Source organism: Cyprinus carpio, chromosome B6, assembly GCF_018340385.1.
Source record: "Cyprinus carpio isolate SPL01 chromosome B6, ASM1834038v1, whole genome shotgun sequence".
NCBI classification, from domain to species: Eukaryota; Metazoa; Chordata; class Actinopteri; order Cypriniformes; family Cyprinidae; genus Cyprinus; species Cyprinus carpio.
The window spans coordinates 21,656,740-21,674,576 of NC_056602.1; the positions used below are offsets into that span (position 1 = coordinate 21,656,740).

At 36.6% G+C, this 17,837-nt stretch overlaps 4 protein-coding genes across 5 annotated transcripts; 2 read left to right on the forward strand and 2 right to left on the reverse strand.

Moving 5' to 3' along the window:
* Positions 1–427: 427 nt before the first annotated feature.
* ddi2 (DNA-damage inducible protein 2) lies at positions 428–7,599 on the forward strand. Of its 2 annotated transcripts, XM_019105190.2 has the most exons (10): positions 433–839; positions 1,721–1,847; positions 1,933–2,193; positions 2,284–2,410; positions 2,523–2,650; positions 2,918–3,046; positions 3,150–3,253; positions 3,525–3,717; positions 4,568–4,619; positions 4,883–4,980. In XM_019105190.2, the coding sequence occupies exons 1-9, from the start codon at positions 702–704 to the stop codon at positions 4,576–4,578; spliced, it is 1,218 nt and encodes a 405-aa protein (XP_018960735.1). In that variant the 5' UTR covers positions 433–701; the 3' UTR covers positions 4,579–4,619; positions 4,883–4,980. The 2 variants fall into 2 exon arrangements, with proteins under 2 accessions (XP_042582170.1, XP_018960735.1); XM_042726236.1 differs by lacking the exon at positions 4,568–4,619 and having other exon boundaries at positions 428–839; positions 4,883–7,599.
* A 3,621-nt stretch (positions 7,600–11,220) lies between these two features.
* LOC109054450 (mitochondrial import receptor subunit TOM6 homolog) lies at positions 11,221–11,989 on the reverse strand. The gene is made up of 3 exons (XM_019071711.2): positions 11,753–11,989; positions 11,477–11,603; positions 11,221–11,385 (listed from the first exon to the last, which is right to left on the reverse strand). The coding sequence occupies exons 1-2, from the start codon at positions 11,845–11,847 to the stop codon at positions 11,507–11,509; spliced, it is 192 nt and encodes a 63-aa protein (XP_018927256.1). The 5' UTR covers positions 11,848–11,989; the 3' UTR covers positions 11,221–11,385; positions 11,477–11,506.
* Positions 11,990–12,024: 35 nt separating this feature from the next.
* Positions 12,025–13,846, forward strand: LOC122137697 (ubiquinol-cytochrome-c reductase complex assembly factor 2). The gene is made up of 4 exons (XM_042726260.1): positions 12,025–12,244; positions 12,695–12,769; positions 13,116–13,185; positions 13,440–13,846. The coding sequence occupies exons 1-4, from the start codon at positions 12,107–12,109 to the stop codon at positions 13,544–13,546; spliced, it is 390 nt and encodes a 129-aa protein (XP_042582194.1). The 5' UTR covers positions 12,025–12,106; the 3' UTR covers positions 13,547–13,846.
* A 602-nt stretch (positions 13,847–14,448) lies between these two features.
* LOC122137696 (translocator protein-like) lies at positions 14,449–16,800 on the reverse strand. The gene is made up of 4 exons (XM_042726259.1): positions 16,601–16,800; positions 15,608–15,781; positions 15,316–15,454; positions 14,449–14,991 (listed from the first exon to the last, which is right to left on the reverse strand). The coding sequence occupies exons 2-4, from the start codon at positions 15,778–15,780 to the stop codon at positions 14,815–14,817; spliced, it is 489 nt and encodes a 162-aa protein (XP_042582193.1). The 5' UTR covers position 15,781; positions 16,601–16,800; the 3' UTR covers positions 14,449–14,814.
* Positions 16,801–17,837: the final 1,037 nt, after the last annotated feature.

Consider the following 17,837-nt stretch of genomic DNA (forward strand, 5'->3'; position numbering starts at 1 on the left):
AATACTGAATTCCAATCTCCTTTTCCCACTTTTTTTCTGAATCTGAAACAGGTGTCTCCCCTTCATCTCTCTATCCATCCTATACTGCGATTATTTCCTTGAGTTTCTGATTTGCTTATTTTTCAGTGGTCTTTTACATGCATGAGATTTACATAAAAAGGAGGGAACAATTGTGTTTGAGGCTCACTGTATGTAATTTCCAAGTACAGACCTCTCACTAACTATGCCTAGGTAAATAAAAAAAAATCATTCTATGCCACCTTTAATTAAAATATTGAATGATTCGCCTTTTTAATTAATGAAATTAATGTAATTAAATACATAATATAATGAATTTAATTTTTTTTCATTGTTCTGTTAATTTATCAATATTTGCTACCATAGACATCATATAGGATGTCTACGTGCTTCCGTTTTGACGTTGTATGTTGTTTCCGACTTCCTGTCTCAGTAAGCTACGACACACGTAATCGGTTTACGGCAGTGGCTGAAGAGCTGTGGAAAGGAAGTGAACGGATTCTTTATTAGTGATTTGTGGTTGCTTGTTGGCTTGTTTTTCTATGCGCTTAACCACTTCATTACCAGATATTACAGTGTTTTAACGGGACAGTCCTGGGCACATATCCCACAGAAAAACTCCGGGGTAACGGCAGTTTCTGACAGCGAGTAGCGGTAACCGGGTTCCAGCGACCCCGAGCACAATGCTGCTCACAGTGTTCTGTGCACCGAGAGACCGCTCGGAAACCACTTTCGCCCTGGACGTGTCCCCGGAGCTTGAACTCAGGGATTTTTTGGCTCTTTGCGAACTAGAATCAGGAATACCAGCCAGGGAGATTCAGGTAAACATCTTTCAAAAGTGTTGCAACAGTTAAAGTTATTTAGCCTCTATGCTAAGCGACCTGACTAAACAAATTAACGTTAGTGCCAAACAAGCCGGCAGGTCCATTCTATTAATAGCATACTGAACCTGTCAACACTTCTGGAAAACCCCAGATTTCGAAAGATTAGCAGGCCATAGCTATATTTGCCACGCTAACCTATGTCAATTAAACGCAGTTTGTTTGCTAAACAAGAATCATATCAGGAACCTGTAGTACACGGAATTGTGCACTGTTAAACATGGAAGCCACATAACAAAAATAAAAAGCATGCTTTCCTAAATCATAATTATGACATATAATGACGTAATTATGACATCAATAGTCAAAATGGTTGTGAGATAAAATGTCAATATGACATGAAAAGTCTCTGTCAGAATTATTACTTTTTATGTCATAATTCTTATGTATGTAATACATTTATGTAATAATTGTGACTTGGTGTCTCATAATTTCGACTGACTTTTTATGTAGTCATCGTTTTATTCTCTTCTTATAATTATGCTTTACCAAAGCGTGGTTGTTTTCTTGTGTGGTGGAAATGAACTTCCATAGATAAAACAAACATGAAAGTCTTTATTTGATATAGGTGTGTCTTGCTATCAGATTAAACGTGTTGAAAATTGAAAGAGAAACCTTTTCTGTATGCCCATTTAATTGTGCATGAATTGAAACTGTAAGCTATCATTTATTACACAGTGTTCATTACTAAGACATTTGTGTATTTGTGAGTTGGTATATTTTAGACTTAAAATGCTCACAAATTCATAGCTGTTTTGAGAAAAGATGATATACTGTTTTTTCATATATTGAACAAAAATAATGGAACCTTTGCTCTATAGATTTCATATGCAGAGCAGCCTTTACAAGATCCCACCCGAGCCCTGGGGAACTATGGACTGAAGGATGGAGACGTGGTAGTGTTACGACAAGCAGAGAGGTTACTAGGGCCACAGCCCACAGTTCCTGGTAAACCAGCATAACTTGATCAATTTTAAAATGGATTAACGTGAGCTTATCTTGGCATTAATCATAATTAATCTTAATGTCTTAGGTCTGCCTCGCATCGATTTCAGTTCCATTGCCGTTCCTGGGACCTCCTCAGGCCAAAACAGACAGCACCAAGCCCAGCATCCCAGTGCCACCCAGTCACAGCCGCCCCGAGCTACCACCACACCAGGCTCAGCCCTTTCACCTCAGGGATTGGACAACCCTGCCTTGCTACGTGACATGTTGCTGGCAAATCCACATGAACTGTCGTTGCTGAAGGAGCGAAACCCTCCTCTTGCTGAGGCTCTACTGAGTGGAGACCTTGGTAAATGAAGATGATGGGCCTAAATGCATCTATATGGAAGACTGAATGTTTTTCCTAAGTGTCAGAATAATTTTGATTTCTTTTTTTCAGAGCGCTTCACCAAGGTGCTATTGGAGCAGCAGCAGGACCGAGCCCGAAGAGAGCAGGAGAGAATCAAACTGCTGACTGCAGATCCTTTTGACTTGGAAGCTCAGGCCAAAATTGAGGAAGAAATCAGGTAACAAATAAGGGGTGAGATTATATGCAAAGCAAAAAAATGGTCTATGGCACAGGGATAATAAGACAAAAGAACAGCACTGAATTTGTGACATTTTACTTCTAATTTCCAGACAGCACAACATTGAGGAGAATATGACCATTGCTATGGAAGAAGCACCTGAGAGCTTTGGCCAGGTGGTCATGCTCTACATCAACTGCAAAGTCAATGGACACCCAGTAAAGGCCTTTGTTGACTCAGGTAGTAAATCGTGTTTTTGATTTTTTTTAAGTTCCCTGGAAATGATGTTGTTGAGTGCTTTGTTATATATTGCTGGAAGTAATGTCATGTTGATCATTATGCCTTAATAACCAAATATCAAATACTTTGGGTTAATATACAGCATCCAGGTGAGTTATTTTCAGATGTGTGCGATTTTTGTTTACATGTTTGACACTCCTTTTAATACTTGAGTTTTTTTCATATTATATACAAATTTTTATTGTCCTTTTGGTTGTCCTTGTTTAGGAGCTCAGATGACAATTATGAGCCAAGCATGTGCAGAGCGATGTAACATCATGCGTCTAGTGGACAGACGTTGGGCAGGCATTGCCAAAGGTGTTGGCACCCAGAAAATTATAGGCCGAGTTCATTTGGGTACGGCATTTATTTAGACCTGTTCCTTTAATATTCATTATGCTTTTCCTCTAATATTGTTTTTCCCAAATCTTCTTATACTAAATATATATTTTACGTCCAGCCCAGGTGCAGATAGAAGGAGATTTCCTGCCTTGCTCTTTTTCCATTTTGGAAGATCAGCCCATGGATATGCTGCTAGGCCTTGACATGCTGAAGAGACACCAGGTCTGCTTGGAAACTTTGGTTCATAGCCAATCAAATAATTTTTTTCCCGTAATGGAATCTGTTTGCCATGCCATTAATGTTGCTTTAATGGAATAAAACAAAGATGAGGATGCATACTTTTTCTATATTCCCTAGACACTTTAGCAAGTGAGAGTCCTTTGTCTTGTCTGCGTGTCATTGTTAGTTTGTGTACTCAGGAAATTATTTTATATCTCCTTTAATCTTACAAATACTGTCTGTTGATCTTCTAACTTCATTTGCTCTCATTCAGTGCTCCATAGACCTAAAGAAAAATGTCCTCCTCATTGGGACGACGGGTACAGAGACACGTTTTCTACCTGAGGCAGAGCTGCCAGAGTGTGCCCGGCTGGCATATGGGCCAGAGGGACGAGAGGATACCCGGCCTGAGGAGATTGCAGATCGAGAACTGGCAGAGGCTTTACAAAGATCTGTGCAGGACAGCGGTGAGATGCATGATATGTAGACCAACATATAGCATGGCTTTTAGGGTTGGAATAAAAGCTAGAGTTACATTTTAACACAAGGAACATTTTGAGCATTTCCTTGTTTAGGGATTAGAAGAATAAAACATTTTAAACAGTTTTGGTTTAGTCTGTCTATTCTGGTTGCAGTGCAGAACCACTCCCCCAGTTCACAAGGTGGTGCATAATGTGTGTATAAAATACACTACCATTAAAACATTTGGGGTCAGTAAAATTTTTTTTTAAAGAAATTAAGTTTTATTCAGCAAGGATGCATTAAATTAATCAAAAGTTAGAGTAAAAACATTTGTCATATTACGAAAGATTTCAAATAAATGCTGATCTGTGTAACTTTTCACTTCATCAAACCATCATTGAGCAGCACATCTGTTTCTGTCACATCTTTTAAATTAATTATATATACGTTTTTTGGTTACCTTAAACTGTATGAATATTTCGTTGTTTTTACTGTCTTTTTGATTAAATAAATGTTGTCTTAGTGAGAATAGAAGAGTGCTTTAAAAAACATTAAAAATCTTACTGACTCCAATATTTTGAAGGATGTATGCTTTACATGCCTGTCAAAGTAACACTGATAAAACTATCTGAGGAAACATGGGTTCAAATATCAGTAGGATATTGGCTCTTCAAATTATATTTTTAAGTTATGACATGGTCACTAAAGCCTTATGTGGGTTGAATGCCACCTTGTGTAGCTAATGTGATTATTAGGTGCATGCCTATTTTCTCTCTTTCTCTGGATGTGTTTTTACTAATTTTTGCCTCTTATTGCATGAAATGTGTGGCGTTTGTGTGCCTTAACTATAAGCAGGACAAAACTGATGTCATATGGACAGACACCTGGAGAGGGCTCAACTTACCAGGTACTACATTGACAATGGGTATATTCATTAGCCTGAAACAGTATTTGACCCAGTAAATATTGGACATATGATATACATTGGTACGCATAAGAAAGACCTCCATTTTGTGAGTATTATCTTGAATATCTTGAATTAAGTTAATCTTTGCCTGTCTATGATGCTGACTATTTTGCATGGTTTGCAGTGTTTGCTGAATTTGCATGGTTTAAGTAACTTACTTCAATGTAGAATTTCAACTTCATCAGTTAATGTCTCTCTTATAGATATTGAAAATGGAAAAACTACCTCACCACAATCCCTTCCATTTAAACCCCTCAACCAACCCTCAACATCCTCAGCCTCAAATCACCCCCACAGTCTCACCCTAGACCGTTCCAAGTCTGCCCCAGCCTCTGTAAACCAGGGAGTGCCCCCAGTTGAAATTCCCACATCGATTGAATCCTCTCTGCTTCAACCCTTGAAAGTGGGTGAACCCTCTCCAGATCCCTCTGATGACACCTTTAGATCTCAGTCCCAAGGACTGGCAGATATGACATCGTCTTGCTTGCAAACAGATGCAGATACTCCTATCCCAAGCACTCTTCCCTCTCAGGAACCATTCTCGAGTACTGTGCCCGAGGACAATGAGGTGACAGGCGACATTGTTTCAGGAGATTCCGGCAGTCCGATAGATGCAGATTTGGGGATGAATAACATTTCCTCTGAGACTGTAGCAGGAGAATCTCCCTTTATTATTTTTAACCCAAGGTCTCAGACTCAAACACTGGATCAGGAAGTGGACATGGATGTTTCTTCCAATGCAAAACCGGAAGCTAGCTATGACTTTCCTGATCAGTGCCAGAGAGACCAAGGTAGTATGATGGAGGATGTTTCAGGGGCTCAACCACAGCTCATGCCTGTTCCAGATTTGAACCCTGAGCCCTGTCATGTTGAGCCAGCCATTTCTTCTGTCCATTCAGACGCTAAGAGTGTAGTACCCTGTGAAAAAGACCCACCAGAGATGGATAACATCCCTTCCTTGGCTCAAGCCCTAAAGGAGCTCCATAAACTTCTAATGTCCAACAGTTGTCCAACAGTTTCTGGAAGGATTCCTCTATCTGATGCTAATGATACTACACCAAGACAAGATATTGATGAGGTGGACCAGAATTCTGCTGCAAAAAACCATGTCATTCTGAACCCAACTATTGACTCATCCTCTAATACTGCCACAACAAACGACAAAGAGGAAAGTGTTGCCAAAGCTGACTTTACTTCTCAATCCATGAGGGATATTCCAGACATACCAACACCAAGCAATCCAAGGCACACAGAGAACCAACCTTCTAGTCTGGTAGATCCCACAGTGGAACAAACGATTGAGTGTCCTGATGCAGCTGAAGGAAATCAGGCCCTTGTTTTTGAAGAAGGTTCTGGGCCGGTGACTTCTTTTCAGAGAGATCTTGAGCTCCCTGAGGGTCAGCAAGGGCAGGACATTGTGGACAAAAACACCTCAGGCATTGACATCTCAGCTGACCTGTCTCAGCAGCACCCGCTTTCTGTAGCAGCTGGCTCATCAACCAATTCCAGCCTAGGGCCTGTTGCATCTCCTCAAGCCACTGAGAGGGATCCTCTTTTTCTTGGAGACTCCATCCAACCTGCACCACAGTCCTCGATGGGACCGTTTCCACTAGAGCACATTCAGAGGATCCAGGCGTCAGGGTTCTCAGCCCTTGAGGCTGCTGAGGCGCTGGAACAGGCTCAAGGCAGCGTAGAGCTTGCCTTATTGGTGCTGCTTGCAAGAAAGATCACTGTGCCCACTTAGACTCCGAATCAACTCTTAGTGGTGGCATCAGTTAACATATGAGCCTTTTTTCATCATGTCGTTTTCCTTTAGCAGTCCTCGTGGTTTTGTACTTGATGGTCTTCTTCTGGCTCCTCTACTTTACCAACATGCATAATGTTTAAAAAATAGATTTGTGAGAAGCTGGCCATATTTCCCTTTCAACAGAACAATGATGTCTGTGCAGGCTTTTTTTTTTTTTTTTTTTTTTTTTTTTTTTTTTTTAAGTTTTGCATGTTGCCTCAATAGTTCGTAATGGATTGTTGATTTTATTGGTTTGGTTTGAATAAATTTAATAAACTGTCAGACATTTTACAGGATTATGAAAATTTACTTCAGGTGGTGGGGCTTGGTAATTCCTCTTGTGGCAGAAATAGATCTGTTTCCAATCTTCCAACGACTGCATGGTTTTAGATCTCAAAATTAATTTATGTGCCTGATGTTTACTGCTCTTCTGAAGCATCTTACTAAATTTATTTTGTGACAATAGGAGCAGATATTTAACTGGTAAAATACCCATTTCAGAGTTTTTTTTAATTCCTATTTGAATTGGCAGTAATGTTCAAGCTGAGGTAATTTTCTCATTAATTATTTTATTTGATAGTTGCCAATCCTGTATAACTTGACATGTTTTCAATAGGTTGCCTTTGGAAATTATTAAAGAATAAACTTACCATTACCTTGTTCTTATGTGTTCATAGTCCATCCTTGAACAATATTGTCAGTCTTTTGTTAATGATATAAAACAAATCTGAAGGGGAAGTCATACTTTTATTATCAGTAGTATATCTTATCAGATTTATGATGTTGTGGCTGTAGTGTTTTACATTGTGTGACAGGAAAAAGTTGGTGCTGACAAAGTAGTCTACAGGAAGGTTTTTTTTTTCCCCCATGTGCCCTTAGGGCAGCTACCACTACATATTGTTGGGAAGTCTGTGTTTTATTCTCTTATCTGTTGTCCCTTGTCTAAACACTTAATTTTATTGTAAAGTCCTGATGTGCCCTTTACAGCTGTCTGTTATCTTTTGTCATGTCTATACCTTCTTGTTATTTTTTAATCTCTGGGTCATATATCATTTGCGTTCAATCTATTTGAGAAACTCAGTTTCATCTTGTATACAGTTTAAAAACCAAATAAAAGGAAAAAAGTGATTCTTATGTTTCAAGTGTGTGGCTGTGTGTTTTTTTATAGTATTGTTAGTTGACTGCAGGAAATGTGTAAGTGCAAGAAAATAGGGCATAAGCATGATGCTTTGTATGTTTTAATGTTAGATAAATTAGACATATTTATATGAAAAGTCTTGGAAAATCTTGTAATGGTAAAATGCCTGTTTAAGTCTACTTAAATTACTTAGAATTAACGCAGGGTCATTCATCACTGATAATAAAAGGGTGGATCTCACACTGAAGTGTTAAATTGTACCCCAAAACCAAAATATTACGAAATATTTTTATTAATATGTATTATTGTTTGAATTATGTATTATTATATTAATAACTGTTTTATTAAGAAAATTAAACATGATTAAGTTGAATTTTTCACATCAATTATGCACATTCCTCATTCGTTCTTGTTACTTAATACAGAGACGGCAGGTGAATTAAAAGTGAAATTTTGAAGATGAAACATTGAACGTAATCAAATTATCTTTGTTTTATGTACATCTTCCAAAATAATGTATATATTATGTAATGTAATGACATTAATTTTGTTATCTAAAAACATTTCGTAATTTAAAAAATGCGACGTGATATAATGACATTTTCTTTATTGTTTGGTTCAGCCAATAATAAAGTAATCTTCATCTTTAAAGTAACGCCCAATAAAATGCAGTAAAATTGTACAAAACGAAATTAGACAGGTGAGGACGCTCTTCCGAATCAATTAGACTCAGACTCTGGTGACTGTGTGTAAAAAAGAATACTGCGACGATTCGAAATTTTAATTCAAATTCAATATCACGTTTAAAACTCTTAAAGGTTAAAAAAACACAAGAAAGTTTGCCGTATTCTTATGGCTCGTGTCATGGAAGATAAAAGAGAATCTGGAGGACTTTTCTGGTATGTAATCAAAAGAAATTAAACGTGACAATTTGTTTAATTCCTATGTTCTAAAGTGGTTTGACCATAACTCTTCCTAACCTGTTGTTTTATTTCCTTTTAACCGCTTACCTACCTCACAATAAGGTTCAAGGCTTGTAATGCATGTTTACAAAACGTTTCAGATGGTGCCAGGATGGTGTGTTGAATTTATTTTGATATCTCTTTTTCTTCGCACACCTGACGGGTTTTCTGAAGCTCTTCGATCTGTTGGAAGCTCACAGTTGTGGAACTTTTATAGGGTTTTCTCTGCCTATTTCATCCCTCTTCTCTCTGGAGAGCTCCAATCTGAAATCATCTGACATGCACTGTGTGGAAAGTGAGGTGAAAAGGTAACGTTTATGAATCACAAAATGACAATTTGGGCATCCAGTGTAAAATAACTATTAATTTATGTCTGTACATCAGCATTTCCCAAAAATGAAGTAGTTTCTTTTCAATCATTTTCAGGGCAGATGTTACAGAAGTCAGTCCTCAGCCAGAGGAAACATAGGCAAGGATGTGTACATACAACTTTTCAATGATCTTCTGTTCCTCTCTGTTAAAAGGTATGGTCTGTTAGAAGATCTTATTTTACTGACCGTCTAGTTTTCAGAACTTACAATTACCTTTTTCGGTATATTATATTGTTTTTCATGCTCCACTCAGTGGACAAAGGTTTGTTGTGCAGGGCTGTGCACTATTTCCTAATAATGTGCATGTGGAGGAAATCAAAACAACGATTTTGGGATTAGCTCCTGAATCCTTCCTGCTCCATCTGACTAAGAACCACAGTAGATCTTCCACTGTCCTGATAATGGCTGCACACACAAGAAGACTTGCTTGTCTTGGCAATACAATATATTGTGTAATGCAAGTATTTACAGCAGGTAAAATAATGATTGAACACCACCATTTTTCTCAGTAAATATTTTTCTAAAGGTGCGGTTGACACAAAATTTTCACCAGATGTCAGTAACAATCCAAGTAATCCATACAAACAAGAAAGCAAAACAAATAAGTTCAGAAATTAAGTTCTGTGTAATAAAGTAGAATTACACAGCCAGGAAAAAGTATTGAACACATGAAGATGGGGAGGTGCAAAAAGGCATGGAAAGCCAAGACACAAGCTGAAATCTATCAGTAATTAGAAAGCAGTCCTCCCCCTTTTAAGTGGAAAATAATATTAGTTGGTTCAGTCCCAACTGATGTTCTATAAAAAGGTGTCTCATGACCAACGTGTTACACAAGAAACATTTCATGATGGATAAAAGCAAAGAGCTTTCTCAAGACCTTCACAACCTTATTATTGCAAAACATACTGATGGCATTGGTTACAGATTTCAATACTTCTGAATGTTCCAGTAAGCAGTGTTAGGGCCATAATCTTGAAGTGGAAAGAACATCATTTCACCATAAACTGGCCACGACCAGGTGCTCCTCGCAAGATTTCTGACAGAGGAGTAAAAAGAATTATCAGAAAAGTTTTGCAAGAGCCAAGGATCACTTGTGGAGAGCTTTAGAAAGACCTGAAATTAGCATGTACAATTGTTTCAACGAAAATAAGTACAATACGTAATGCACTCAACCGCCGTGGCCTGTACACAAGGCTCTATTGCTGAAGAAAAAGCATGTTGAAGCTTGTTTAAAGTTCGATACACAACATTTTGACAAGCCTGTGAAATACTGGGAGAATATAGTCTGGTCAGATGAGACAAAAATTGTACTCTTTGGATGCCATAATACACACCATGTTTGGAGGTCAAATGGCACTGCACACCACCCCAAAACATCATGGTATGTCACTGGCAAAATTCATATAATTGAAGGAAGGATGGATGGAAAAAGAGACATTTTTGATAAAAAATTTGCTGCCATTTACCAGGATTATGAAGATGAAACAAGGGGGGACATTTCAGTGAGACAGTGATCCCAAACACAGCCAAGGAAACTCTCATTTGGTTTCAGAGAAAGAAAATGAAGCTGCTAGAATGGCCGAGCCAATCACCTGACTTGAATCCAATAGAAAACATATGGAAAGAACTACAGATCAGAGTTCATAGAAGAGGCCCATGGAACCTTCAAGATTTGAAGACTGTTTGTGTGAAAGAATGGGCCGAAATCACACCTGAGCAATGCATATGACTAGTTTCTCCATACAGGAGGCATCTTGAAGCTGTCATTAACAACAAAGGCTTTTGTATGAAGTATTAAATTAATTTCAGTAATGTTCAATACTTTTCCCCTGGCTCATTCTATTTTATTACACGGAACTTAATTTCTGAATTTATTTGTATTGTTTTCTTTGTATGGATTACTTGGGTTGTTACCAACGTCTGGTGAAAATTTCATGTCAACAGCACCTTTAGAAATATATTTACTGAGAAAAACGGTGATGTATTCAATACTTATTTTACCCACGTTTTCTTGAATGAAGATTTTGTTTGCAAATTTTAAATTCTTACGAAAGTTAAACTCTAAAATGGTAATTATATGTTCTCAGATTAGAAAAAGAGACCTGGATGAAAGTTTTCTCTTTAAAATAGGGAACCGCAAGTGTGGAAATGCAACGAAGAAGGATGCTCTTAAAGAAATGGGCATCATGAAGTGTTCTAAAACGCTAACTGTAATAGACATTTTACATTTTTTGAATATAGTTTAAATATTAATATGTATATTCTTAAATAAAAGGCTGTAAGCAACTGATCCAACGTGATATTTATTTCAACAAAACACAATGAATGAAACAGAAGAAATTTACAGTTGTGATCATCCAATCGCTTAGACTTATTCCCTTCACTGTTGAATGGGCTTGTTCAACAAGACCCTCGGTAGAAAATGTGTCTTCTTCCATTTCAGCACCACCTATCATGAAAAGACAAAATGAAGGAGTTTAGACTCAGATCTATTTTAGATGTTTAGGAGTGTACAATGCTTTCCAGATTTGTTATTTCACCTGTTAAAGTCATTTTTTGCGGAGTGGGAACTACGTGACTGGCTGAGGAGACATCAAGTCAAAATCTGAAAGGTTTCTTGCGACCCAAACCCCCGCTGCGAATAAACCCAGGTTTACAAGCAGATTCCTACAACAATAAAACAAAGGAGATGGTCACATGCTGGCAAATGTTTAAAATTATTATACATTTGAATATGATTTCGAGTATATGAGTTGCATGCAACAGCAATGTCCGCGTCGTTTTTTACGCTTCGTACATCATTTAAAACAACAAACCTTCTGAAATCATTTCTGTCCGCCGCAAAACGGCAAGCTGAGCTTATCCATCCCATGACACCACCTGATCGCCCATCTGTTTTCTTTCCGCTCATTTTATTTGCAGATAAATTTGTATTAGCCAAGCAAGCCAGAGGGTCTTTGATATTACCTTGAGATTTCTACGGCAAACCACGAGGTTAACAGTATCGCGCTACGGATCGTCAACTGGGACCAACCGTATTGACAAACGGGCGGTTTCCTGTGTTAAGTAATCAATTCTGAAACGCCGTAGCGTTTGACCCTTCACGGCTTACAGATTTGCAGCACAGTGCAGTTGTGAAACACATCTCCTACAATTCCTGTGCTTAAAACATGGCTGCCACCAGATACCGTCGATTTCTAAAGCTGTGCGAGGAATGGCCAAAGGACGAGTCAAAGAAAGGGCGAGATTTAGGAACATTTTTACGCCAAAGAGTCGCTAGTGCTTTCCGAGAAGGCGAGAATACACAGGTATCGTTTTTACTTGAGTGAATTACTGCACGATTTACCCGTGTTGCATTGCAAGTTGTTAGATAATCAAATGTCATCTTTCATATTATGTAACGTTATACATGCTTTCAATAGATAGTCACAAACATATTATTTATTTGGATACATATGTGTACACTGGAACCTTCATTACCACAATAATAATAATAATAATAATAATAATAATAATAACAATATATAATAATAATAAGAATAATAGGAATATTATTCATATTAATAAATGTTTCAAATAATAAAAAAACTTTGTGTTGTGCAAGTATACATGGCAATAAATTTTTTATTCTGCAGGGTTTTTCCTTTTTTATTGTCTAATATGTTATGTTTTCTTGTAAACATCCTTTCTCAAAATAATTTATGCAACAATACAAATATCTAATGCACCGTTGACCATGTTGTCTTATGTTGCAATTAATTTCAGATCCAGAGAAATGTGATCAGATGTTTGAAAGTCTGGCTCGCATAAACAGTAATGTGTACAAAGAAAAGGTGAGCCACATTTTCTAAATGATTCTGTCTCTAAACTTTTATGGATAACAGAGACATCCACATGACAAAGCATAATTAAATTATCATTAGATTTATTTTAACTGACCTGTATTTTTTGGAAATGTTGTATTTTGTTATTTTTGTTGTCTGTGAAAGAGATGCATAGCTTGCATTTACTCTGTGGGAAATAAACAGTTGAAGTATGAGCTCATTTGGATTTATTCAGTTTAAACCCCTATCCTCACATTTTTATGTTTTTAATAAAATGCCTTTCATTTTATTGATTTGATTGACCTAGGCCTCATAATGTGATGGCATCATAATGTTTTGGTTTGTTTGTGTTCAGTTTCCACGGGCAAAAGATACTAGTTTTACAGGTGTAACAGTAGAAGAGTGCCGAATGCTATTGGCAACAGGTGAGGATTTCTTGAGTTTAATTCTTATGTTCACCAATGCTGCATTTATGTGATTCAAAATATGTTAAAATAACTGTCTTCAAATATATGCTTGTAGTAGCAAAGCTGAATTCTCAGCAGCCATTACTCATTACACATCAAATAAAATTATTCCAATACTCTGATTTGACATATTTCTTCTTATCAAAACCATTTGATTAATAGAAAGTAAAAAGAAACAGCATTTGACTTTTTGTCATATCTTTGTTTTGCAGGAAACATGCAGCACACAGATGAGGAGAAGAAAGGATTGTGGAAGACACTAATGGATCGCTTCTCCTCCAAACCTGAAGATGCAACCCCCGAAAAAGCTGAAAAATAATCATACTGCACAGATCTTATTTATTCCATTTTGCACTTTTTCAAATAAAATAATAATGGTGTCTATCTCAGGCTTTACTTCGAACAACTGTAGCTCTCTTCATGTTGATAGATGAACAGACACTTCCTACAAGTAAAACTGATGGTATCTGGAGAGCTGTGTTAAAAGTTGGAGAAATGTGATAATTAAGTACAATCAGTATTCAGTTTTACAGAATATTACGTTTCAGTTTTATAGCATATTCTTTCTCTTGAATCCATAATGCAAATAAATACTTTTTGTATTTCTCGTATAACAGTACAGTATCTCTCTTGTTTTGATTTCACTGGATAAAAGCCATGCTGAATTATGTACGTTCTTTATGGTTTTTGCGCATGTGTATACTGTTTTTACACCCTTAATTTTATTATCAAGACTATATACGGTAGTCAACATTTAAAGTGGATCAAAAAAAGTTAATCAAAGTAGTCTTAAGACAAGAACACATTTTGTTTTAGGCCAACTGTGATGAAATCATTTGATAATTAAATACACCTTTATTACAATTGTGTAATAATAAGAATAACAGAAAGTTTTTTTATTATTTATAATATGTTTACTTTAAAAATAATAATTTAGGGTTATGATGGAATAACTGCTTAAGTGCAGTTGAGTAATATAAAGTTGCACAGAAAAGTGATATAACGTAAAGCTAATGCATTGCACACTGGGGAATTTCCTGGAAGATGCTGATAATATGGTCTGTGCCATGACATACAATATGTTCACAAAAGATAGCTAGATGATAAAAAGTTTGCCAAACCACCACCCTTGCAAAGCCACACAGGTTTAAGTCCAGAACTTGCTGTTTGAAATACAATCCATGTACAATGTTTTAACTACTTTCCTTCCAAGAAACCAAGTCATGAAAACATTTTTATTAATAAAAACAGGCAAGGAAGCAAGCAAAACATTTTTGTGTTAACAATCAGAGACATTTTGAGTTTGAAGAGCCTGTAAAGTGATAAAATGCTGAACTTAAGTGAACTGATGGACTGAGTTTATATAATTGAAGCATTAGAACATTCTCACTGTATTGCCTTTCCTTCTTTTATAATTAAGACACAATGTGAATTTTTCTGATATTACAAAATTTTAAGTGAAGATAAAAAATAAACTCAATTCTTCATTATTATACTTCAAAATGGCCAACAAGCAAAATAAAAAGCATAGTTGCATTTTTGTTTTAGTCAGTGTTAGTTAGAATAGTGTACGTTTTATTGAACTCTTTAGTCATCTTTTTTGGGATCTGGATTGTCTCTCCAAATGCAGTAGTTGAGGCTGGTAGCGAGGCACAGCCAGGCCAAGTATGGTACCATGAGAAGTGTTGCAGTGCGGCTGATGGGATACCAAGACACCATTGTGGCTGCCACTGTGCCAGTCAGCATCACTATCTCTATCATTGCCTGGATATGAAAGAAGAACAGAACAACACTATATTTAACCATATAAGACATTATATAAACATTGACTTTCAGTGTAGGGACAAAAATATATATATATAGTGGAAGTCAATGGGAAACTAAACACATTCTTCAAAATATCTTTTTTTTTTTTTATGTGTTCATCAGAAGAAAGAAATGCATACAGGTTTGGAATAACATTAGGGTGAGTAAATGAGTTTTCACAAAAATCTCTGATACTATCTCACGACCATATGCAGAGAAACTGGTTCAAGTATTTTAACTGAAATAACAGTAGGATTTTTGAAACTCGTGATAACATCCCACCAGTTTAATGTTGTGAGCGCCAAAGAAGATGGGGGTCCAGGCCCAATTAAGCGCCAACTGCATCCCATAGAGCCCCAGCGGTACCAGTGAATCCTGGGTGAAGCCTCCAAGCTCTTTCCACACAAGGTATGAACCGTAGCTTAAAAAAAGAGAGAGAGAAAATCATTTACACCATCTGGAGGTACCTTTAGTTACTCATTAACTTTTAAACCTAACTGTAGCTTCCTTCAAAGTTACTAAATGCATAAGTGGCAGGTATAAACTTTAGTAAGTGAGAAGCGTTTAAACAAACCCCATGCCAGTGTAGAGAGTGGTCCACACTATTGGGAAGGCAGCGTTAGGTGGCCTCCATGAGGGTTTGTTGATCGTGGTGTACCAGGACTTCACCTCCTTCCGTGTGATTAAACCTCCAAATATCCCACCAACGTGTGGAAGGGCAGTCAAACTCAGCAGAGGAATCCACATCCTTTCAATGCAAAATGACAAATTAAGGTTGCATAGCATTTGCCTGTGTACATTATGCAACACATTTGTTTTAGAGTAATTGCTCTGCACCCTTCTTGTCTGTATAACTTCCAAGTCTGACAACTTATCTCCACAGAATGTGAGACATGGAGGCCAGCAGTAGCTCTGGGCTCATTTGCAGTAAATAAAATTAGGACAATAGCCTTCTCTCGCAATAAATGTAATCGTACAACATTAGTTTGATGCAAGTACTCTCACATTTAAATACAAAATATCAGTAAAGTATTAAAATGTGATAATGTTATGCTATAGCTGTTAGGTAAACAATTACAACAAACTAATATAATAAAACGTAGATTTTATTAGTAAAGTTGAACTGCTGTGCAAATACTTTTTTTTGTAATTTTTTATTATTAAACATGCAATCGTACACGATCAAAAAGTTGTCTGTTATAAATTACATTGTATGACCTTCCAACAATTTATGAACAAATCATGAATTAAAACAACAAATTTTTGGTTCATTTGCCAATTTAGTTGTGGGAACGACTTCACGCACGTACTGTACGACTCACAAAACTGTGTTTGTTTACACGAGATAGTGATGAGAACGTCGCAAAGACCTTTTCGTGCAAATAATGTTAAACAGCAAGGTAATGTTATGATAATGATAATAACGTTAGTCACGCTCGCAACATAACTTTATTTAAGGCGTTATGCAGAGGGTGGAATTTTGTTCACAAATTCAAACGACGGACTACTAAAAGAAATAGCGAAGCAAAATGTCTGATGTACTAAATAACAACGCTGTTGTCTTTACCTGAATTGACAGATCGAAGCGCTGGTCGATGTTATGTGAAGAGAGACGTCTCGATGGCCTTCTATGACCGGAGTGATCTTGAAATCATGATATAAGTTTGTGTAACAGACAGTGGGCGTGCATGAAGGATAGGCTGCTCTCGTGTAGAAACAATACAACTGAAACGCTGGCCACTAGAGAGCATAGACAGTAAAAGAAAGAGGCATGTACATCTGCTGCTTCTTCCTGGTGTTGTGAAACGATCACTCAGCATAGAAATTCTTGAATCTGGTGTGTTCAAGAAGATCATCGCGGCGCTGCGCTGGAGCAGAAACAGATGTCAGTTTTGAAAATTAGCTTGGACATATTGAGTCAAATATCAGTTGACTTAGAGAGCTGCCAAAATGGATGACGAACTATTTACTGCCTCATAGACGACAACAAAACCTAGTCACTTACAATAAATATATAAATATCTGTTGTGTAATGCGTGTGTATATGTAAAGATTTACTGAATAATGTGCAGGTGTGAATAGTATATGCAAATGAAGACGAAGATCTCATGGAAAATTTATATTCCCTTGTTTTGTCTGGGTAAGAGCACCAAGGAGACGTGCAAACGTGCAGAATGTAGACTACAGACCATGAACATGACTCACTCTGTAGGATACATATGTGTACATAGACTGTTTCTATGAGAGATACAGTAGGATATTTGTTTTAGAAATCTTCCCCAAAACATTTGTTTTAACCTGAAGACATGTAACATATAATGTACACACTAGCTATTAGAAATTTGCAGTGCTTTATTATTATTGTGATTCGTTCAAAACACTATTTTATGAAAATATGCACAATAGGCTACTGTGTATCACAATTGACATTTCCTCAGTTATTGTTTTAGCACAGTTATGCAAACTGCTCTGTAGCTGAAACTGGTTTATGTCATTTTTACCCTAAAATGCAATTGAAATACAGTTTTATATGAAAGTAATTAACTGGATTAAATTTACATTTTGGTTTTTGACTGAAATTTTTATTGTTAATTAATTCATTATGTATTTGATTGAGGTCAAATATGTAAAAAAAAATAAAAAAATAAAGAAATAATGAAAAGCTTCATAAATAAAACCCAATTGGCTTTATAATTTATGCTATGCGATTATTTTGTTTATAGCTACAACTGACATAAAGATATTTTTGGCATTATTATTATTATTATTATTATTCTAACTCTTTAAAATGGTTTATGCAAAAC

Coding starts and splice junctions, on each gene's coding strand:
- LOC122137697 (XM_042726260.1), top strand. CDS start 12,107: ATGGCTGCCACCAGATACCGTCGATTTCTAAAGCTGTGCGAGGAATGG. Junction 12,245..12,694: donor GAGAAGGCGAGAATACACAG/GTATCGTTTTTA, acceptor ATGTTGCAATTA/ATTTCAGATCCAGAGAAATG. Junction 13,186..13,439: donor CCGAATGCTATTGGCAACAG/GTGAGGATTTCT, acceptor TTTGTTTTGCAG/GAAACATGCAGCACACAGAT.
- LOC109054450 (XM_019071711.2), bottom strand. CDS start 11,847: ATGAGCGGAAAGAAAACAGATGGGCGATCAGGTGGTGTCATGGGATGG. Junction 11,604..11,752: donor GACAGAAATGATTTCAGAAG/GTTTGTTGTTTT, acceptor TTATTGTTGTAG/GAATCTGCTTGTAAACCTGG.
- LOC122137696 (XM_042726259.1), bottom strand. CDS start 15,780: ATGTGGATTCCTCTGCTGAGTTTGACTGCCCTTCCACACGTTGGTGGG. Junction 15,455..15,607: donor ACTCTCTACACTGGCATGGG/GTTTGTTTAAAC, acceptor TCTTTTTTTAAG/CTACGGTTCATACCTTGTGT. Junction 14,992..15,315: donor GCGCTCACAACATTAAACTG/GTGGGATGTTAT, acceptor TTTCATATCCAG/GCAATGATAGAGATAGTGAT.
- ddi2 (XM_042726236.1), top strand. CDS start 702: ATGCTGCTCACAGTGTTCTGTGCACCGAGAGACCGCTCGGAAACCACT. Junction 2,411..2,522: donor AAAATTGAGGAAGAAATCAG/GTAACAAATAAG, acceptor TCTAATTTCCAG/ACAGCACAACATTGAGGAGA. Junction 2,651..2,917: donor AAAGGCCTTTGTTGACTCAG/GTAGTAAATCGT, acceptor GTCCTTGTTTAG/GAGCTCAGATGACAATTATG.